The sequence below is a fragment of the Coregonus clupeaformis genome, chromosome 21 (genome assembly GCF_020615455.1).
Source record: "Coregonus clupeaformis isolate EN_2021a chromosome 21, ASM2061545v1, whole genome shotgun sequence".
Classification (NCBI taxonomy): domain Eukaryota; kingdom Metazoa; phylum Chordata; class Actinopteri; order Salmoniformes; family Salmonidae; genus Coregonus; species Coregonus clupeaformis.
Genome location: NC_059212.1, coordinates 17,744,210 through 17,768,250, shown reverse-complemented (window position 1 = coordinate 17,768,250; position 24,041 = coordinate 17,744,210). Strand labels below are relative to the sequence as shown.

The window sequence follows — 24,041 nt, the reverse complement described above, 5'->3', positions numbered from 1 at the left end:
ACCCGACTGACTGGGGGATCTAATGACTGCCAAACACGCACAGAGACTTGGATGGGAAAGATCAATTTTGACAAGCTTTCATCAGCTTTTAGAAACTGTCATCTGTGTTGTTGTCATGGCCATTATTTGATCTCTCACTACATTAGGATTATCTGGAGATTTAGGTCCTTTCTCCTAGAGGTGACGTAGAGTCATTGTTACACACACACACACACACACACACACACACACACACACACACACACACACACACACAGGAATCATTAGTACATGCTCTCGCCAAGATGATTACTGGGCAGATTATGATATGACTGATATAGTTTAAGTGTTAGCTATGTTCACAATCTGATTGAACTAGATTAATCTCTTTGTATCCAGATTTTCTACCGAGGCAAAGTACCCGCTTAAAAAAGTTATCTTCATACAAGGGTTAGGAATTGTGAGAGGTATGAGAGAAACTACAGTATACAGTAATATATTTTGTTGAGGATCTCTCCCTCCATGTCAATCTATCACATCACGTTGTGATTTGTGATTTGTGAAGAACCAACATGAGAAATGTAAATGGTTTCAAAATGTTTCATGAAATTTAAGCGATGAATATCATAACTGAACAATTTCTGCATTTTATCCTATAGTGGATGATGTCCCATGCTAATGCTGACTTTATCCATTATCCTCTGCCTTTCAGGAGTTATGCCAGTTCCAGACCCAGCCTCTGACTCTGAGAACCCCACAATGCTGAGCCCAGTTCTAAATGCCTCTAATGGAGACGGCTCTGAGACGGAGACCACGTCAGCCATACTGGCCTCTGTCAAGGAACAGGTAAGGCCTTCCAGCTTTACTCTGTGTGTAACATACAGGGGTGACTTTCAGAGTAAGAGCAACGCCCTCCATGCAAAACACGTCATCATGAGATCAGCATTTCTGCTTTTGCTTGATTTTAGGCATCAGGAGATTGAAAGCAATATGTTGTGAAAACTTAAATGAAATTTGAATGCGCAATTTTGTGTGACTGTATATAAAATGGACTAATGAATAATATATATTCAAGTAAAATTCCCCTTTAACTGACGGCAACTTAATATGAAGTATGTTATTGGTTTAGTCGGTACAGCCGTTAACAGGCAATTCCACCACTTTTCAACTTAATTTTCACTATCTCCAGCACCATACCAGTGTCTACATAATGTGAAAATGGCTCATTTCTATGATCTGTGGATAAAAAGATAAGAAGAAAGGTCCTAAAAAATGGTCTCTGTGACATCACAGGGTAGGATTAAAAGTATGAAAAACTGTGATTTTAAAGATTCTGCAACAAGGATATTTTCTTGCTCCCCACGTCACCACGAATCTCATAGTGATGAAAATCACTGTTTTTAGAATGTTTTAACTTTTTACAGGGATGTAGCTCAGTTGGTAGAGCATGGCGTTTGCAACGCCAGGGTTGTGGGTTCGATTCCTACGGGGGGCCAGTATGAAAAAATAAAAATAATGTATGCACTCACTAACTGTAAGTCGCTCTGGATAAGAGCGTCTGCTAAATATTGTAAATGATGTCATCAGGAATAACTTTTTAACTATATATTTTTTGCGACAAAATGTGGAAAGGCACCGTCTTCACATATGTAGACACTGGTATTGTGCTGGAGATAATGAAAATGAGGTTGAAAAGTGGTGGAATTGCTACCAGCAGCCAGATTACTTTTTTCATCATAAGATCCTCTTCAGTGCCTGAAATCCATACTATTTAGCCCTTCTGTGTTGCTCTCTGATGATGAAGTAAACTTGTCAGTGTTCTGCAGGTGTGCAGTGAGGAAAAGAGACATAAGTAATTGGTGCCATTTGTATTCTGTGAGTGTGTGGTGCAGAGGACAGTCAAACATCCACTCTTATTAGCAGGTGACACTATAAGGAGACTAGACTTTGTGTAGGCCTGTTTAATATTATGCCTTTCCTTTGAAATGTAGCTGTCTCTAACAAAAATATATCTGTAATAATATAGTAACTAATGAAGTAAGTAATTCACTAGTACGGAACATGGAGAAACTTGACCTGGAAAATAAATTCTGCACATTGTTATTGCATATAATGCGTTTGCTGTGTAAAACTATGTTCAGTTGTATAAGAGATTGTGCTCAATATAATAGAATTGGCTTGTAGTTACATTATGGAAGTATCCTACTGATATTCCTTACCAGCAATAAGATATATCCTATTTATTTATCTCACAGGCAGCCATTTTAGAGTAGAACCAAGGCCATGTGTGTAGATGGGAAATGAACCCTGACAATCCCCTGCATCATGACAGTGGTTACACTGACACTCCTCCTGCTTTTAAGAAGAAGAGAGAAAAGGACAAGCTGTGGAATGTTAAAGTGGACCACCGCCGCGCATCGCACAGACCCATGGGGCTGCTCTGGGACATACTAATGGCCCTAACAGGAGGGTAAAAATAAAAGCCTACAGGCATGCATACAGGGGGGCGTGTGTGTGTGTGTGTGTGTGTGTGTAGATCTCCACAAGCTTGCATTTATTCAAGCCAGTGCACCTCAGTCACGGCTGGCTCTTTGTTTTTTTCTTCTGTTGACAGCATTGGGATAGTTGTTTGAATACAAATAAAAGGCAGACGTTTTCATTGTTGATGCTTTTCAGGGGATTTGTCTACTTCCTGTGCATGTGAGAGGAGGGAGGTCAAGCGTGAGCAACCACACATAAACCACTGGGTCAACATTTGAAAAGCTCTATGAATTTTAGGAATATATGTATTTTGATGTCTTCTTCCATTGCTAGTATTGTCATTTTTCACATTTCATGTTTGATGTTAGATATGTTTGTTGATCTTACAATAAACTGTACCTCCAAATGTGTAATAGTGAAAGGCAGTGTTAATGGTCAATGCTTTGTTACATCCCCACCACTAGATGGCAAACAGCATCAGTCAGCAAAAGGTTTAACGTTTGATAACATGTGATGATACAGTCTGTGTATTTAGCCCTAAATTGGATTTACCAGGACAGGTAACCACTACATTTTTCAGTCATAGGGTCGGTTGGCTTTGGACATAAACAATAAGGGGGCTTGAGGAGTGTGTTGGTGGAAAGGGTTTATTGGCATTGGGTTGAGGTGAAACTTTGACTTGAACTTACCAGACTTGAACTTACTGTAGCCTTGGGATGGTTCTAGTACTGTATGGTGTGACTTTGTTTTTGGTCCCCAAGGATATTTAGATTAACTATGTTCCACCATGCTTGGTTATTATTGAGCCTCATTTGGATCTGCCAGTGACCATGGTTTGAAGTAGTGACGTACATACCAACGTGTGATGCCTCATTTTGTCCTCTCACAATGGAGGCTCTAAAATCAGGAATCAAATCAGCAGCAGGCAACAGAGTGAGCAAATGAAACCAGCCGGAGCCATTAGTAGCCTATAGGTGAGGGCAAGATGGGAATGCAAATCAGTGTCATCTTATTCAGAGCGCTGGCATATCAAACATCTAGCAATAATTTCTACAGCAATGTGAGGAATGTATTTAGCTAGAATATTCAGACGTGTTATTTCATTTGGGGAGAGAGAGAATGCTAATCTGCTCTTTTAATTCATGGTCACCTCTTAAGACTTAATGGGTTTTTAAACAAATGGGTTTTGCTGAAGTGATGTCATTTCAGCAGCCTGAAATAATTAATGGGAATTATTAGGTCTTGTGAAATAGTCACTCTAATTTGTAACATTCTAGAATGTGGGCTGCTTTGCGGTTAGAGGACAGGAGACTATTATAATGAATAGGACGTTTTTGAATAAGGTTATAGAGACTGAATTGTGTCTGTGAAAAAAGGGTCAGTTAATTTGAAAACCTAATGTTGTTACTTACTCTATATTGTTATTATATCATCAGTAAATTACATTGAATAGTTTCTTCATCAATCCCCTCCCCCAACTTTGTCCATATCATAATTATGTGCATAATAGCATTTAGCGTATCAATCAAATTCAGGATATTACAGTGCTGCTCTTTACCAGTCATGTCGAACAAAAGGTTCAATATGGAGACATGACTTAGCTGTGAGTGAATGTCGAGCCCAGATAGTGAAAATGTATATGAGGATCATGCAGGACAGGGTCATTATTAGGAATAACACATCTTATCATTTAATGCTCATAAAATAAACTGAAGTTGATGACTGATGTCATGACTGGCTAGCTACATTCAATCAGGGTGATACATTCTCAATCCCTCAGTTATAGTTAATTGTGTTCATTGTTGAATTCTCCAATACATTCGTCAAGTAGGCTATTTGTTCGTGTTGGTCCTTGTGTCTCATTTGTAATATTATAAAGCAGAATTGTTTGCCAGCATTAACTCAACCAATGAACAGTACATCTGACACAATCATGTCTGATACTGTGTGTACAGGGATTATCATTTCATAGTACTGTATTATTATAAGAAGGGATTTCAAAATATTGTGAATATTTATTCAGTAAGAGTGGTTTTTGGGGAATAAGGCAGGGATTTGGAGTTCTCACTTCTTTACATTTCCTTTGTTTCAGACTGCAAAGTGTTGGCATTTAGGACAGTATTTCTTTGTCATTTTACTCAAGGGGGAAAACTGTGAAAATGGAACTTGTGAATGTCTTGGCTTTGCATCTGGCTTGAATGAGGGAATCAGACAACCATGGCAGAGAGGTAGAAGTGCAGTTTGAGTGGCTTAGAGGCATACAGTTGCTCTAACAAATCTGAATGAGGCATTAGACAGATCAATCTGAAATTCAGCACTGCGTTACTCAGCTGAGGAGTGGGAAGACGGTCAGCAGTAGTGGTGAGCTCTTCAGTCAACCCAGGAAAAGGTTTTAAATGTTGTCTCAACGGGAGTATTTAAGCCAAGGATTTTAAAGCCCATAGGTTCTCTACTCAAGTTCAGCCAATACGATTATCTTAGGCTTAATAGGCTACCTTGAATCTCAATGTTTAATTTTTTGGGTTAGTTCAATGTTATTTGGTAGGACACCCCTAGCCTCATATGAATGTGGTATATTTTGTGTAGGCCTACATACCTGTACTGAAAGTTCCATCACTTTTTTTCTTCTCCAGCCAATCTTCCATGCACAGTCTTATTCTGTTACAGGGTGTTCCTTGTTTTTGGTTTTGTACTAATTAAGTTCCCCTCTGGGTTTTTAGGAATCAGATGAAACCCCCAAAAGAATGTGTGAGGCATACCCAGGATGACATTTTGTAATCAAATGGTCTCCTCTGAAGAAGTTAAATGTCAGTCTTGGTACCACAAGGCACAAATAGGCATTTCTACTCGAGGACCATAGCTACTATAGATTCCTGAAGCTGCAGAATCCCATCTTCTGTCCCCTAGTCATTTATTCTACCAACTAATAGGTTTAATTGTGTTTTCAGGGATGCACTGTTTGCAAGCTATTGCGCATACACCCCCCCCCCCCCCTCTTTCTCTCTCTTTTGTCCTTAGTAATGGGCTGGAAGTATACTTGATTCTCTTGTAATGCAATTATCAGGCAAGCTTTTGATTGAACAATCTGCCCATTTAAACTAGTTAACTGAAGTATTTAGTGGGTATTTCTTCAGTTTTACCACACACGCACATTTGAAATCAGGGTATTCTACACTGTTCCACAGTATGTATACGGAAAAATCCTTCTAACCAGTTTAGCCATGTCTTTCAGTTCCAGCAGACTTCTTTTTTTGGTGTCTTGTTAAGCTTTGGCTATTCAAATTCTGAACATGTTTTAGAGTTGGTATACTGACCCAATGACGATTTGAATAAAGAGATGGTTTGGGAGGAGATAGCTTTGCATATGAGAAGCTTTGTTAAGTTATTCACTCTAGAGCCACTCTCAGCTGCTATTCACTCTCAGCTGCCCTGAGCTCTATCAGTTTTCATATGAACAAAATGACTTTTCATTCGATCATTTTCTCAATCATACCCAAATGTACATTTTCTTAGGCCTATTGTTACAGTTTTTGGAGACAGTTGCAAGGTGAGATGCATTATTGTAGGGGTACCAGTATTTTTTAATGTAAAGACTTAGACTGGCTACCTCATTATTATCTTATGACTGTCTTTCTTGGGTCCCCTGAAATACTTTCTTCACTACAGTGCATCATACAGGATATACATATACAATGTTTATGGTGTGAGTGTCTATTGTATCTTAGCCTATGCTGCTCTGAAAATGACATTGCTCATCCATATATTTATATATTCTTATTCCATTCCTTTACTTAGATTTGTGTGTATTAGGTTTTTGTTGTGGAACTGTTAGATATTACTTGCTAGATATTGCTGCACTGTCGGAACTAGAAGCACAAGCATTTCGCTAAACTCGCAATAACATCTGCTAACCATGTGTATGTGACCAATACATTTGATTTTATTTTATTTGAGTGACAGGAAGCAAGTAGTGACTTCCGAAGCCTCTGTTGCACTCTCCTATTTTCTCCTGTCTTTTTTACAGAGCTATATTTAAAGAGTGACTGTATCGTGTATTCCCTAAGTTCTCAGCGAGGCACTGAGGCAGAACAGTCACTGTGTATCCCTGGAGAGCACAATGCAAAGCTATGGCCAGAAGAGAGGGAGAGGAGACATTTCTGCTGCCTCAACCCAACAATACTTACACTCACTCCTGCCAGTCTTTGGAGCTTTTCCGTCCCCCCACTCCATTGCTCCCCCCACCACCTCCACCCAGCTACCCCCTCTCTGCTTTTTCAGTGGGGGGTGCAGATGGTGTTGAGGAGAGGAGCAGTCAAAAGAGTGATTGGAGAGCGGCAGGATTTGGCAGGCAGACTGGTGGGAGGGTCCTTTTGTGATGCAATGTTGCATAAGTAATACCAAAGGGGTTCTACATTATCTGTTGCCATGGAGACCTTTGTGCCTGGCTGAACTCCTATTCGTTACTGCTTGGAGGCAGTCACTACTGGGCTTGCAGGTTTCTAATGACGGTTTCTCAATAAGGACAGATTAACTTCTAGACATGTTGTGGATGGGGCAATAAGTGGGATTTCTGTGCGTTTTGTCACTTTCTCTGAAGTATGGTCCATGTGAAGGTATGGCTTTGTTAACTTTCATTCTGATACTCTGTCAGTGGTAACAGGTGTTTTGTTGTTATGCTAAATTTGGAGGGAATAGTGTGGGTCAGGTGTTTTGTTGTTTGCAGCTCTGATGGAATTCTGTCAGTTAGCAAGTTTGCTCCCGCATAAACTAAAACAACGACTTCAACTTTGTTGGTCCATTTTAACTTGTTCTTAGTCCTTCTATCCCAAAATACTGCATCTTCTCAGCACAAAGTTTATTTGTGCTGAATTTTTTTTGAAGTTGAGTTATTTATAAAAGTTACGCAAAATTTGTATATTGGAAGATCTAGATAACTAAGACAGACAATATCAACAGTTTACAGTTGCTTGCATGTACAAAGTTATGTAAATGCAACTATTATACCAAGAGAAGTACATTTGAATGCAAGTCTACTGACTCATGTACTGTGATACTATACAAGTAGCGCAAAGTCTGTTTAATAACAGTTGTAAATGGATCTTTCTTCATCGAGTTTAATGGGATATTTCTGTGGACCTCCATCCTCTAGGCTCTTGCCCAAAATAAAAGGTGATACATTTTGTAGCAGTCTTTAGTTTAACTGCTCCAGGGAGTGTGTTTAACCTTGTGGGCACTAAACTAATTTCAGCCTTGTCACAGAAGAAGTGGAGCATTTGTATTGACTGAAGTTGCCTGAGGCTGGTTGCTCAGATGGGATATTCTCAGTAATTATTCTTAAGAGGTGCTTGGGGATTTCGTTCTCTTAGCGTGGACATGTTTGTCACTTAATTTCATACAACGTGGTATATCTAGTCTAACAGTTACTGATTTTGGGTTTTGTTTAGCAAGTGTAGTTTCTTAATCATTAACTCTTTACTTAAAAAGCGCTTTACTTAATTAATCATTACTTAAAATGTGCATGAGTAGGCCTACTGTATATTGAACTTAGGTGTAAATCTACCATTGGCATCAATGCTATCCTCCCGAGTGGCGCAGTGGTCTAAGGCACTGCATCGCAGTGCTAGCTGTGCCACTAGAGATCCTGGTTCAAATCCAGGCTCTGTCGTAGCCGGCCGCGACCGGGAGACCCATGGGGCGGCGCACAAGTCGTCCAGGGTAGGGGAGGGAATGGCCGGCAGGGATGTAGCTCAGTTGGTAGAGCATGGCGTTTGCAACGCCAGGGTTGTGGGTTCGATTCCAGTATGAAAAAATTAGTGTATGCACTCACTAACTGTAAGTCGCTCTGGATAAGAGCGTCTGCTAAATGACTAAAATGTAAACACAAGCTACTAGTATTCATTTCCAAATGTGAATGTACAGTGAGGGAAAAAAGGTATTTGATCCCCTGCTGATTTTGTATGTTTGCCCACTGACAAAGACATGATCAGTCTATAATTTTAATGGTAGGTTTATTTGAACAGTGAGAGACAGAATAACAACAACAAAAATCCAGAAAAACGCAAAAATGTTATACATTGATTTGCATTTTAATGAGGGAAATACGTATTTGACCCCTCTGCAAAACATGACTTAGTACTTGGTGGCAAAATCCTTGTTGGCAATCACAGAGGTCAGACGTTTCTTGTAGTTGGCCACCAGGTTTGCACACATCTCAGGAGGGATTTTGTTCCACTCCTCTTTGCAGATCTTCTCCAAGTCATTAAGGTTTCGAGGCTGATGTTTGGCAACTCGAACCTTCAGCTCCCTCCACAGATTTTCTATGGGATTAAGGTCTGGAGACTGGCTAGGCCACTCCAGGACCTTAATGTGCTCTTCTTGAGCCACTCCTTTGTTGCCTTGGCCGTGTGTTTTGGGTCATTGCCATGCTGGAATACCCATCCACGACCCATTTTCAATGCCCTGGCTGAGGGAAGGAGGTTCTCACCCAAGATTTGACGGTACATGGCCCCGTCCATCGTCCCTCTGATGCAGTGAAGTTGTCCTGTCCCCTTAGCAGAAAAACACCCCCAAAGCATAATGTTTCCACCTCCATGTTTGACGGTGGGGATGGTGTTCTTGGAGTCGTAGGCAGCATTCCTCCTCCTCCAAACACGGCAAGTTGAGTTGATGCCAAAGAGCTCGATTTTGGTCTCATCTGACCACAACACTTTCACCCAGTTCTCCTCTGAATCATTCAGATGTTCATTGGCAAACTTCAGACAGCCCTGTATATGTGCTTTCTTGAGCAGGAGGATCTTGCGGGCGCTGCAGGATTTCAGTCCTTCACGGCGTAGTGTGTTACCAATTGTTTTCTTGTTGACTATGGTCCCAGCTGCCTTGAGATCATTGACAAGATCCTCTCGTGTAGTTCTGGGCTGATTCCTCACTGTTCTCATGATCATTACAACTCCACGAGGTGAGATCTTGCATGGAGCCCCAGGCCGAGGCAGAATGACAGTTATTTTGCGTTTCTTCCATTTGCGAATAATCGCACCAAATGTTGTCACCTTCTCACCAAACTGCTTGGCGATGGACTTGTAGCCCATTCCAGCCTTGTGTAGGTCTACAGTCTTGTCCCTGACATCTTTGGAGAGCTCTTTGGTCTTGGCCATGGTGGAGAGTTTGGAATCTGATTGATTGATTGCTTCTGTGGACAGGTGTCTTTTATACAGGTAACAAGCTGAGATTAGGAGCACTCCCTTTAAGAGTGTGCTCCTAATCTCAGCTCGTTACCTGTATAAAAGACACCTGGGAGCCAGAAATCTTTCAGACTGAGAGGGGGTCAAATACTTATTTCCCTCATTAAAATGCAAGTCAATTTATAACATTTTTGACATGCGTTTTTCTGGATTTTTGTTGTTGTTATTCTGTCTCTCACTGTTCAAATAAACCTAACATTAAAATTATAGACTGATAATTTTTTTGTCAGTGGGCAAACGTACAAAATCAGCAGGGGATCAAATACTTTTTTCCCTCACTGTATATGATTTAGTTAAAATTTTCGGTAGCACTTTATAATAACTCCACATAATAAAGCATTTATAATGGATTAGTAAATATTCTCCATTTATAAGATGAACTCCATTCATAAGATGTTTAATATAGGTCCTTACAGTGGGGGAAAAAAGTATTTAGTCAGCCACCAATTGTGCAAGTTCTTTTTTTATTTTTTTTACTTAAAAATATGAGAGAGGCCTGTAATTTTCATCATAGGTACACGTCAACTATGACAGACAAAATGAGAAAAAAAATCCAGAAAATCACATTGTAGGATTTTTAATGAATTTATTTGCAAATTATGGTGGAAAATAAGTATTTGGTCACCTACAAACAAGCAAGATTTCTGGCTCTCACAGACCTGTAACTTCTTCTTTAAGAGGCTCCTCTGTCCTCCAATCGTTACCTGTATTAATGGCACCTGTTTGAACTTGTTATCAGTATAAAAGACACCTGTCCACAACCTCAAACAGTCACACTCCAAACTCCACTATGGCCAAGACCAAAGAGCTGTCAAAGGACACCAGAAACAAAATTGTAGACCTGCACCAGGCTGGGAAGACTGAATCTGCAATAGGTAAGCAGCTTGGTTTGAAGAAATCAACTGTGGGAGCAATTATTAGGAAATGGAAGACATACAAGACCACTGATAATCTCCCTCGATCTGGGGCTCCACGCAAGATCTCACCCCGTGGGGTCAAAATGATCACAAGAACGGTGAGCAAAAATCCCAGAACCACACGGGGGGACCTAGTGAATGACCTGCAGAGAGCTGGGACCAAAGTAACAAAGCCTACCATCAGTAACACACTACGCCGCCAGGGACTCAAATCCTGCAGTGCCAGACGTGTCCCCCTGCTTAAGCCAGTACATGTCCAGGCCTGTCTGAAGTTTGCTAGAGTGCATTTGGATGATCCAGAAGAGGATTGGGAGAATGTCATATGGTCAGATGAAACCAAAATAGAACTTTTTTGGTAAAAACTCAACTCGTCGTGTTTGGAGGACAAAGAATGCTGAGTTGCATTCAAAGAACACCATACCTACTGTGAAGCATGGGGGTGGAAACATCATGCTTTGGGGCTGTTTTTCTGCAAAGGGACCAGGACGACTGATCCGTGTAAAGGAAAGAATGAATGGGGCCATGTATCATGAGATTTTGAGTGAAAACCTCCTTCCATCAGCAAGGGCATTGAAGATGAAACATGGCTGGGTCTTTCAGCATGACAATGATCCCAAACACACTGCCCGGGCAACGAAGGAGTGGCTTCGTAAGAAGCATTTCAAGGTCCTGGAGTGGCCTAGCCAGTCTCCAGATCTCAACCCCATAGAAAATCTTTGGAGGGAGTTGAAAGTCCGTGTTGCCCAGCGACAGCCCCAAAACATCACTGCTCTAGAGGAGATCTGCATGGAGGAATGGGCCAAAATACCAGCAACAGTGTGTGAAAACCTTGTGAAGACTTACAGAAAACGTTTGACCTGTGTCATTGCCAACAAAGGGTATATAACAAAGTATTGAGAAACTTTTGTTATTGACCAAATACTTATTTTCCACCATCATTTGCAAATAAATTCATAAAAAATCCTACAATGTGATTTTCTGGAAAAAAAATTCTCATTTTGTCTGTCATAGTTGACGTGTACCTATGATGAAAATTACAGGCCTCTCTCATCTTTTTAAGTGGGAGAACTTGCACAATTGGTGGCTGACTAAATACTTTTTTCCTCCACTGTATAAACCATTTACTAATAATTAGTTAAGTCTTTTTGCGTGGCCTTATCTAAAGTGTGGGCTATTTATACTTGATAAATACTTTATAAATGTTTTGTGACCAGTGTAATTTCTCACAAAAAGATGGAAATGCCATTGGCAGACATTCCAGCAGTAACTAATGCTCCTTAAGGTCTCAAAGTAGCCTAGAACATATCAGTGATGTTAAAGGAAGTACACTGAGGGTACAAAACATTAGGAACACTGTTCTAATATTGAGTTGCACCACTTTTGCCCTCAGAACAGCCTCAATTCTTTGGGGCATGGACTCTACAAGGTTTCGGAAGCATTCCACAGGGATGCTCTCTCATGTTGACTCCAATGCTTCCCACAGTTGTGTCAAGTTGGCTGGATGTCCTTTGGGTGGTGGACCATTCTTGATACACACAGGAAACTGTTGAGCATGAAAAGCCCAGCAGCATTGCAGTTCTTGACACACTCAAACCGGTGCGCCTGGCACCTACTACCATATCCCGTTCAAAGGCACTTAAATCTTTTGTCTTGCCCATTCACCATCTGAATGACACGCATACACAATCCATGTCTCGAGGCATACAATTATTTTACCTGTCTCCTCCCCTTCATCTAGAATGATTTAAGTGAATTTAACAGGTGACATCAATAAGGGATCATAGGTTTCACCTGGATTCACCTGGTCAGTCTATGTCATGGAAAGAGCAGGTGTTCCTAATGTTTTGTGCACTCAGTGTATATCAAATGTTTATTTTATTCACAAAAACTGTTTTCTTGAGGATGTGTTGTGTTGTGAATGTTTTGCTAATGTTGTCAACCTCGCAAACGCTATTTAATCATAAAACAACAGCTGGCCGGACCGCTCAGTTTTTCTCTAGTGGATTTTTATTCCTTCATTACTATTGATATGTGATTGAGGTATAAATGTTAGATGTATGACTTGCAGGTAGAAATTGTTCATGTATAACCTTTAAATGTTTTCTGTGCTTCAGTCTTTTAACCGCCGACTATTTTCACATATGGCTTTGTTTGGTGGCACCTTTACTGGGGTAGTAACTCTTTAGACATAATGGGATAGTTCAGCGAAATAATGTATTCAGATATTTGTTTCCTTACCTCGTACGCAGTGGTCTTTGGCTGAGAGTTTTCTTTTGCGAGGGTGGAGACTTCGCAAACCGGAACTCCCAATTTCTAACACGTATGGACCCAGAACTTAATTATGCAGCTGACCAAATTACGCAAGATTTTAATTCTGGGTTAACCAAGATTAGACTGCTCTAAGGAGTGACTGCAATCCACACTTTGGTTTTGGTAGAAAAGTCACTGCCAATAAACGCTTATGTTAGCATTTTCTGACTAAAAACGTTATTTTACTGAAGTTACACATCACACTATTACAACAGTGTGACTATTTTGGAATAAAATTGTCAATATTTTTTCTTAAACATCCTCTGTATTGTGTACTTATTGTTTAACCATTGATATGTTGTAGGCCATTTTGAGACATTAAGGAGCATCAGGTACTGCTGGAATGTCTACCAATGGCATGTCCATCCTTTTGTGAGAAATTACACCGGTCACAAAAACATTTATAAAGTATTTATAAAAAATACTTATATAATGGTTAGTAAATAGTTTTATGAATGATTTTATGAATCATTATTAAATACTTTAAAAGTAGTTTATAAATGTATGAATAACTAGGTTACTAACATTTACAGATGTTGGAGTAATGATTAATAAATTATGAATAAACTATTTACTAAGCCATTATAAATGCGTTATTACGTGGAGTTATTGTAAAGTACTACCCAATTTTAAAGTTTCAAAGTTTATTCGCCACGTGCACAGAATACAATAGGTGTAAAACAGTAGAGTGAAATTCTTACCTTGAGAGCTCTTTCCAACAATGCTGTGATGATAATAATAATATAGATAATAATAGAAAAGAGAATACAAAATTAGAAACATGAGAATTCAAGTATATACAGGTCAGTGCCAGTACCTTATTCAATGTGCAGAGGTACTGATGTGGTTGAGGTGGGTTTATACATACAAAGTGACTGGTAGTAGGCTATACATGTAAACAGGGCTGAAAGGTGACTGGTAGCAGGAATATATAAATACTTATGGTAATGTACTAATGGTAATGTACATGTAAACAGGAGTAATAGTGACCAGTAGAGGATAAATAGATAAATACTAATGGTATTGGCAATCAATAATCAATAGACAGCAGTGTAATGGAGTAATAAATCTAATCATTAATCATATTAGCAGCAGCGTAGGTTGTGTCTGAGTGGCTAGAGACCTGTGGATGGGCATAGAGTCAGTGTGGATAGTCTGTGGGAGAGGGAGAGCAGTAGTCGTTAGCCATTTAACAGTCTTATCGCCAGGGGATAGAAGCTGTTTAGGGGTCTGTTTGTCTGAGCCTTGATGCACCGGTACCGCCTGCCGGACGGGAGCATGGAGAACAGTCCATGTCTCAGGTGGCTAAAGTCTTTGGCAATTTTTCAGGTCTTTCTCAGACACCACCTGGCATATACAGTGCCTTGCAAAAGTATTCATCCCCCTTGGCGTTTTTCCTATTTTGTTGCATTACAACCTGTAATTTAAATGGATTTTATTTGGATTTCATGTAATGGACATACACAAAATAGTCAAACTTGGTGAAGTGAAATGAAAAAATAACTTGTTTCAAAAATTCAAAAAAAATAAATAACGGAAAAGTGGTGCGTGCATATGTATTCACCCCTTTGCTATGAAGCCCCTAAATAAGATCTGGTGCAATCAATTACCTTCAGAAGTCACATAATTGATTAAATAAAGTCCACCTGTGTGCAATCTAAGTGTCACATGACCTGTCACATGATCTCAGTATATATATACACCTGTTCTGAAAGGCCCCAGAATCTGCAACACCACTAAGCAAGGGGCACCACCAAGCAAGCGGCACCATGAAGAGCAAGGAGCTCTCCAAACAGGTCAGGGACAAAGTTGTGGAGAAGTACAGATCAGGGTTATAAATAAATATCCAAAACTTTGAACATCCCACGGAGCACCATTGAATCCATTATTAAAAAATTGAAAGAATATGGCACCACAACAAACCAGCCAAGAGAGGGCCGCCCAACAAAACTCACGGACCAGGCAAGGAGGGCATTAATCAGAGAGGCAACAAAGAGACCGAAGATAACCCTGAAGGAGCTGCAAAGCTCCACAGCGGAGATTGGAGTATCTGTCCATAGGACCACTTTAAGCCATACACTTCACAGAGCTGGGCTTTACGGAAGAGTGGCCAGAAAAAAGCCATTGCTTAAAGAAAGAAATAAGCAAACACGTTTGGTGTTCGCCAAAAGGCATGTGAGAGACTCCCCAAACATATGGAAGAAGGTACTCTGGTCGGATGAGACTAAAATTGAGCTTTTTGACAATCAAGGAAAACGCTATGTCTGACGCAAACCCAACACCTCTCATCACCCCGAGAACACCATCCCCACAGTGAAGCATGGTGGTGGCAGCATCATGCTGTGCAGATGTTTTTCATTGGGAGGGACTGGGAAACTGGTCAGAATTGAAGGAATGATGGATGGCACTAAACCAGCGAAATTCTTGAGGGAAACCTGTTTCAGTCTTCCAGACATTTGAGACTAGGACGGAGGTTCACCTTCCAGCAGGACAATGACCCTAAGCATACTGCTAAAGCAACACTTGACTGGTTTAAGGGGAAACATTTAAATGTCTTTTCCTATTTTGTTGCATTACAACCTGTAATTGAAATTGATTTTTTATTTGGATTTAATGTAATGGACATACACAAAATAGTCCAAATTGGTGATGTGAAATGAAAAAATAACTTGTTTCAACTTGTTACAGAAAAGTGGTGCGTGCATATGTATTCACCCCCTTTGCTATGAAGCCCCTAAATAAGATCTGGTGCAACCAATTACCTTCAGAAGTCATAATTAGTTAAATAAAGTCCACCTTTGTGCCATCTAAGTGTCACATGATCTGTCACATGATCTCAGTATATATACACCTGTTCTGAAAGGCCCCAGAGTCTGCAACACCACTAAGCAAGGGGCACCACCACCAAGCAAGTGGCACCACCAAGCAAGTGGCAATGAGTTGTACAAGGCCATTAATCAACAGGAAAACGCTCATCCAGATGCAGCGCTCCTAGTAGCCGGGGACTTTAATGCAGGGAAACTTAAATCCGTTCTACCTAATTTCTACCAGCATGTTAAATGTGCAACCAGAGGGGAAAAAACTCTAGACCACCTTTACTCCACACACAGAGACGCATACAAAGCTCTCCCTCGCCCTCCATTTGGCAAATCTGACCATAACTCTATCCTCCTGATTCCTGCTTATAAGCAAAAACTGAAGCAGGAAGCACCAGTGATTCGGTTAATAAAAAAGTGGTCAGATGACGCAGATGCTAAGCTACAGGACTGTTTTGCTAGCACAGACTGGAACATGTTCCGGGATTCTTCAGACAGCATTGAGGAGTACACCACATCAGTCACTGGCTTCATCAATAAGTGCATCGATGATGTCGTCCCCACAGTGACCGTACGTACATACCCCAACCAGAAGCCATGGATTCCAGGAAACATCCGCACTGAGCTAAAGGGTAGAGCTGCCGCTTTCAAGGAACGGGACTCTAACCCGGACGCTTATAAGAAATCCCGCTATGACCTCCGACGAACCATCAAACAGGCAAAGAGTCAATACAGGTCTAAGATTGAATCATACTACACTGGCTCTGACGCTCGTCGGATGTGGCAGGGCTTGAAAACTATTACAGACTACAAAGGGAAGCACAGCCGCGAGCTGCCCAGTGACACAAGCCTACCAGACGAGCTAAACCACTTCTATGCTCGCCGAGGCAAGCAACACTGAAGCATGCATGAGAGCACCAGCTGCTCCGGACGACTATGTGATCACGCTCTCCGTAGCCGATGTGAGTAAGACTTTTAAGCAGGTCAACATTCACAAGGCCGCAGGGCCAGACGGATTACCAGGACGTGTACTCCGAGCATGTGCTGACCAACTGGCAAGTGTCTTCACTGACATTTTCAACATGTCCCTGACTGAGTCTGTAATACCAACATGTTTCAAGCAGACCACCATAGTCCCCGTGCCCAAGAACTCTAAGATAACCTGCCTAAATGACTACCGACCCGTAGCACTGACGTCTGTAGCCATGAAGTGCTTTGAAAGACTGGTCATGGCTCACATCAACAGCATAATCCCAGAAACCCTAGACCCACTCCAATTTGCATACCGCCCCAACAGATCCACAGATGATGCAATCTCTATCGCACTCCACACTGCCCTTTCCCACCTGGACAAGAGGAACACCTACGTGAGAATGCTATTCATTGACTACAGCTCAGCATTCAACACCATAGTGCCCTCTAAGCTCATCACTAAGCTAAGGATCCTGGGACTAAACACCTCCCTCTGCAACTGGATCCTGGACTTCCTGACGGGCCGCCCCCAGGTGGTAAGGGTAGGTAACAACACATCTGCCACACTGATCCTCAACACGGGGGGCCCTCAGGGGTGCGTGCTCAGTCCCCTCCTGTACTCTCTGTTCACCCATGACTGCATGGCCAGGCACGACTCCAACACCATCATTAAGTTTGCCGACGACACAACAGTGGTAGGCCTGATCACCGACAACGATGAGACAGCCATAGGGAGGAGGTCAGAGATCTGGCCGTGTGGTGCCAGGACAACAACCTCTCCCTCAACGTGACCAAGACAAAGGAGATGATTGTGGACTACAGGAAAAAAAAGAGGACTGAGCACGCCCCCATTCTCATCGACGGGGCTGTAGTGGAACAGGTTGAGAGCTTCAAGTTCCTTGGTGTCCACATCACCAACGAACTATCATGGTCCAAACACACCAAGACAGTCGTGAAGAGGGCACGACAAAGCCTATTCCCCCTCAGGAGACTAAAAAGATTTGGCATGGGTCCTCAGATCCTCAAAAAGGATCTACAGCTGCACCATCGAGAGCATCCTGACTGGTTGCATCACCGCCTGGTATGGCAACTGCTTGGCCTCTGACCGCAAGGCACTACAGAGGGTAGTGCGTACGGCCCAGTACATCACTGGGGCAAAGCTCCCTGCCATCCAGGACCTCTATACCAGGCGGTGTCAGAGGAAGGCCCTCAAAATTGTCAAAGACTCCAGCCACCCTAGTCATAGACTGTTCTCTCTGCTACCGCACGGCAAGCGGTACCGGAGTGCCAAGTCTAGGTCCAAAAGACTTCTCAACAGCTTCTACCCCCAAGCCATAAGACTCCTGAACAGCTAATCATGGCTACCCGGAATATTTGCACTGCCCCCCACCCCATCCTTTTTACGCTGCTGCTACTCTGTTAAGTATTTATGCATAGTCACTTTAACTCTACCCACATGTACATATTACCTCAACTACCTCAACTAGCCGGTGCCCCCCGCACATTGACTATGCAACGGTACCCCCCTGTATATATAGCCTCCCTACTGTCACTTTATTTTACTGTATATATAGCCTCCCTACTGTCACTTTATTTTACTTCTGCTCTTTTTTTCTCAACACTTTTTTGTTGTTGTTTTATTCTTACTTTTTTTGTTTAAAATAAATGCACTGTTGGTTAAGGGCTGTAAGTAAGCATTTCACTGTAATGTCTGCACCTGTTGTATTCGGCGCATGTGACCAATAAAATTTGATTTGATTTGATTTGATTTGACCATGAAGACCAAGGAGCTCTCCAAACAGGTCAGAGACAAAGTTGTGGAGAAGTACAGATCAGGGTTGGTTTATAAAAACGGAGCACCATTAAATCCATTATTAAAAAATTGAAAGAATATGGCACCACAACAAACCTGCCAAGAGAGGGCTGAATAGTTATGCACGCTCAAGTTTTCTGTTTTGTTGTCTTATTTCTTGTTTGTTTCACAATAAAAAATATTTTGCATCTTGAAAGTGGTAGGCATGTTGTGTAAATCAAATGATACAACCCCCCCCAAAATCAATTTTAATTCCAGTTTGTAAGGCAACAAAATAGGAAAAATGCCAAGGGGGGGGGGGGGTGAATACTTTCGCAAGCCACTGTACAGATGTAGGATCTTCATTTGATCAATCTTTTGTTGCTGAGAATTTTCCTGCACAAAGAAATGCAAACCTGTAGGGTATTTCAGTTTTAAAAATGCTTCGAAAGTTTGTCATTTCCACTTTGAAATGTCAGACTTGATTTGCCATAATGAAAAATGTATTAACCCCTACAAAATATCCATGAATTATAATCCACATAATAATTCACATTTCCTTTTGCTCCAGGATAATTTTCCTGCTGTAGCAAACTGGCTCAAATTAAGATCCTACATCTGTACGTCCTGGATGGCTTGGAGCTCGCCCCCAGTGATGCGCTGTGCCATTGGCACCACCCTCTGTAGGGCCTTCCGGTTGCGGGCGGTGCAGTTGCCATACCAGATGGCGATACAACCAGTCAGGATGCTCTCAATGGTGCAGCTGTAAATGTTCCCCCTCCCCGCTGTTTCCCGTAGTCTACGATCAGCTCCTTGGTTTTGCTGACGTTGTGGGAGAGGTTGTTGTCCTGGCACCACACTGCCAGTTCTTTGACCTCCTCCCTACCACCGTTGTGTTGTTAGCAAACTTGATGATGGAGTTGGAGTCGGTCGTGGCCAGACAGTTGTGGGTAAATGGGGAGTACAGGAGGGGGCTAAGCACACACCACTGGGGGGCCCCCGTGTGGTTAGGCTACACTACCTGAAAGATTCATGAATACAGTAAGCTAGATCCTTTGTGGCACAATATAGATAGGCTTACTGACAATAACTTTTTCATTTCTTTACAGGAGCTGCAATTTGAGCGACTGACTCGAGAGCTGGAAGCCGAGCGGCAGATTGTCGCCACCCAACTGGAGCGATGCAAGTTAGGATCTGAGACAGGCAGCATGAGTAGCATCAGGTGTGTTCTTTTTTTCTGTCGACTGTGATGCAAGCCTGCGCCCCCCATCCCTTCCCATCCCATCCTCTCCCCTACCTGTTTTCATCAGGTGTGTTCAGTGGAGTGGCTCTTCCTCAAATAGGGGGTGCTTATATTTGTCATGTTTCACTGCATGTACAAGTGGGTAACCTGTACATATGTGAGGTGTGAAATTGACATTTGTTTTGTGCATATCCCAACTTCCCCTGTGACACCCTCTGAGAATGGGGTCACGGCCAGGGATCAGCCATTATTGACGGCGACCCTGGAGCAATTAGGGTTAAGTGCCTTGCTCAAAGGCAGATGGACATATTCAAACTAGCAAGCTTTTGGTTACTGGCCCAGCGCTCAAACCGCTAGGCTACCTTCCGCTCCCAGACCTCCTTCCTGTCTGTTGCATTAGCTGTGCTCAGTGGGCTGAAAACGCATTTGTCATTTTTCCATCAGAGACAGACAGTACTTGGAACAATATGGAGGTCAGCATTAAGGTTGCTGAAAACCTGGGTAGAGATATGAAATTAACAGCCAGGTTTTGTGTTGCCAGATTCCAGTGTGAAAAATGCTGTTCACTTTGGAGAAAAGAAAACACATTCAAGTTGTTTTACCCCTACCCCACCAATATCACCTTTCCAATCTCAGAACATTAAAGACACCACTGGGCGAAAAGGGTCAATATCAGGGGATATTTGTATCTATATATTTCCGGATATCTGACATTTCATTAGATATAAGGAGTAGACGTGCTCCAGATACGCATGTCCTTAATTTCATATATGGAGCTAGGATACTCCCCGTAATGGGACAGTTTCTACATGCATCCAATCTGGACCTCAGAAATCTCCCTGCTACTGTATGAGTCCAGGGAGATATCTGGGTTGAGATCTCCTCAAGACACACACCTGATGCGCGTCCACCCGCTTATATCCTTGTAGAATATTTTAACTTTGGAAAGGGTATGTGTCAACATACTGACATATCTAAGTCTTTATACTTAGGCATGAACGAATCCACATACTTTCATTAATGTATCATATCTGTAGTCATTACCTGAACATTTATGGATCCATATTTATTTATTTTATCATAATTTCAATAGATATCCTTACATGATATGTAATATTCATCCTCATATGTCTGATCGAAAATGGGCTAAAACCAACTCATGATCAATGTCCAGCACCCAAATTATTTGAACTGTTCAGGCGGCAAAAATCATTGTGCTTCTTCACATGAAGGTGACATATCTGAGCATTTGCACCATATTCAGTAGTAGGCTACAAGGCATGGAAAGGCAAACATCTTGGTGGTAGTGTTGGTCTGTGATCCACTCCAAACTGTCAATGCAAAAATCATTAATCAAAATTGTGTCGATATTGCAAGAAAATATTGTCATTTTACATAACCATATAACAAGGTAGCTACTGTACCTGCTTCATTCATGACAAGAAAACTAGCTAACTGGAACAAGCTAGCTAGCCAAGTTGCTAGTTGGCTAGCTAGCTAAGTTAGTTAGCTAGCTAGCTATCTTATATTAACCAGTAATACAAAATAAGCCTAAACATTTTAAAGCGTTAGCTGTCAGCTTGAGGCTTGATAGGGGGTAAAATGTTTTTCCCTGAAGGGAAGGAAATGTCGTTATTTATTAGCTAGCGAGGCTACCAGTTAGCTTTTACCCCCCTATCAAGCCTAGCTAGTGGCTGCTGGCCAAATTAGCTACCGTTCTTGATTCTAGTTACTAAGATAAATAAAACATCTCAAATTAGCTACTTACTTTAGCGTTAACTTCTTTAAGGTATTTTCTGAACAGCTTCTCACTTCTTTGTTTCTCCAATTGTCAGTTCGACCACACACAAAGTACAAACTCATTTGTGGCGGCCAAATAAAAAAATGACAGTTGGAATTCTACAGCAGAAAATAAGTGATTCTTGTTGCTAGGCTACCAGTTAAAGTGCTTTTAGCTTGCGGTTTGCGCACACCTTTATGCATATGGCATACAAAGAGTGTGCAAAACTGTCATCAAGGCAAAGGTGGCTACTTTGAAGAATCTCAAATATAAAATATATTTTGATTTGTTTAACCCTTTTTTGGTTAGTGCATGATTCCATATGTGTAATGTCATAGTTTTGATGTCTTCACTATTATTCTACAATGTAGTAAATAGTAAAAAATAAAGAAAAACCCTGGAATGAGTAGGTGTGTCCAAACTTTTGACTGGTACTGTATATATTATTTTTTATTTAAAAAAAATTTAGGAACTCAGTTCTTTAATAGTATAATACACAAGGTGCAAATTCGAAATTTGGTTGTGCATCAGCATGTTTTCTCTTGTTATGTAAATTAGCACATGTCAGTTAACATTTGTTTTATTGGTAAGTTAGTCTAGCGGCCAGCTATCTAAACTTGTAGTAATCAAGGTTGGGGAGGGTGGCCCCCCAACAAACTTCCGCTTAGGGCCCCCAAAAGGCTAGGGCCGGCTCTGACTGCATGTGTGGGTATGGATGTGGGTACACAGACTCGCGAGCCACTGCGACCTCTCATGATGAGTTCTGACTTTTTGTGAACCCCATCCCCATCAAAGTTGCCCATCCCTGCTCTAACTTAATTGCACATTAATTCAGTAACAATTGTATAGTGTGTATTGTGCAACTCTATGGTGGAGAGTCACCATTATGGGTTCTCTATTAACATTTACATTACATTTTAGTCATTTAGCAGACGCTCTTATCCAGAGCGACTTACAGTTAGTGCATACATTATTTTTTTTCATACCCCCTGTGGGAATCAAACCATTTTAGGCTGATTATACCAAAGTATTCCCAATCAAAAATTATTCTACTGCTTTGGTTTATGATGAAACCATGTCAAAACATTGGGTGGACCACTTCCTAGCAAACATGTTGATTCATTATTAACCCAGCATTTCCATAACAACACTTCTCCCCAATCTAGTAATGGTGACGTCAAAGTGAGTTCTGGGGTTGAAAGACCTTAACAGTTGCTAATGACTCGGCCACTCCCCCCAAAAAGTATTTGTTTTGCTGTCTTAATACGTCAGGTCAGGTCAAATGTCTGGGGTAGCATACGTTACTTCATCAGTTAACTCAGACACCTGCAGATCCAAAGAAACTCAAAAGTCTCTCATCCACAGTATTATTATACCAGCCTGCTTGCTGTTGCTGGGTCTGAAGACTTCTCAGTGAGATTCACAGGCCTCACATTGTTAGTTGACTAACTGGGTTGAGTAAGGAATATCTATGACATTGTATTATGTCAAGACAGGACAATAAGGCATCCCAATAGCATCTACATTTGTGGTTAGTGTCCATTTAGCTTGTGTTGTTCTAAGAAAATGTTGGTGAGCTTGACTGAACTGAGGAGCCGGTGTGTTTGTGTCTTTGTTTGAGTGTGATGCGGTGGGCCTATTTCCCATGGCACTTCATCCAGACACTTTTATCACTTTTATCACTTTTATCACAGTTTTCCACCTGCAGTCAATCCATTAGGCGAGCTCATACAACAGATAGCTCTTATTCAAGACTTCCAAAAACAGATTCCTTCTCCCCTCATTTCCCACTCAGAAATTGATTACAGTTGACTGAAATATTACGGTTGATTTGACTGACCTTTAAAAATGTTCCCCCTTTCTGGGGCTCTTGTCAAGATTCCATGTTGACAGCTCATCTCCTCTCAGACTGTGTATATCATTAAGGTGTGTTGTTCCCAAGTTTTTCTAATGGATAGTTTGGAGGGCAGACTGATTTACCCGTCAGAAAGGTTTGATGCAACAAACAAAAAAAGAGGATGGACATAGATTTTCTTGCTGAATAAGTGTTGTATGAAGCTTGAATGACATTCCCTGCTCCTCCTCCACTGCTTTTTGAACCTGAGTGTTGTGTCCCTGAGGTAACTGAAGGTCACGGTGAAGTTCAGGGTGGGGTCAGTAATGGAGGAGCTGTTCTCTCCTCTGACAGACAGGAGATCAGATCCCACTTATCCCTCTGATCATTTATTCATGGTAGACCACACCAGCCAGGCCTATGGGTTAGCAAGTAGAGAATCCAATAATGGATTCTACTTGTCAATATCTGTGTGTCTATGTTTTACGTGACCTGAGGTGGTGTCTGTGAGCTGCCAATCAAGTATGTGATCTGATTAAATGTTTTATGACTGGTTTCTTATTCAACATTTATGAATCAGACTTTCAGTATGCATCTGTGTTTTACTGTGATTGAAACCTGAAAGCACAGTGAAAAACAATTGCCTGGGGTCACCATCTTCTTTATGCTTAATGCACTC

The 24,041-nt window shown here is 41.4% G+C and overlaps 1 protein-coding gene across 8 annotated transcripts in view; it reads left to right on the top strand.

The window, feature by feature from the left end:
- The window catches only part of LOC121535266 (catenin delta-2), a 175,514-nt gene that overhangs the window by 31,416 nt on the left and 120,057 nt on the right, over positions 1 to 24,041 (top strand). For 7 of the 8 annotated variants that reach the window (XM_041842149.2, XM_041842153.2, XM_041842154.2 and 4 more), the window contains exons 2-3: positions 692 to 825; positions 19,615 to 19,727. In XM_041842149.2, coding sequence (XP_041698083.1) covers positions 697 to 825; positions 19,615 to 19,727 — 242 coding nt within the window. In that variant the 5' untranslated portion in view covers positions 692 to 696. Of the gene's footprint in view, positions 1 to 691; positions 826 to 6,898; positions 7,074 to 19,614; positions 19,728 to 24,041 lie in introns of those variants that run through there. The other variant, XM_041842155.2, reaches the window with a different exon arrangement.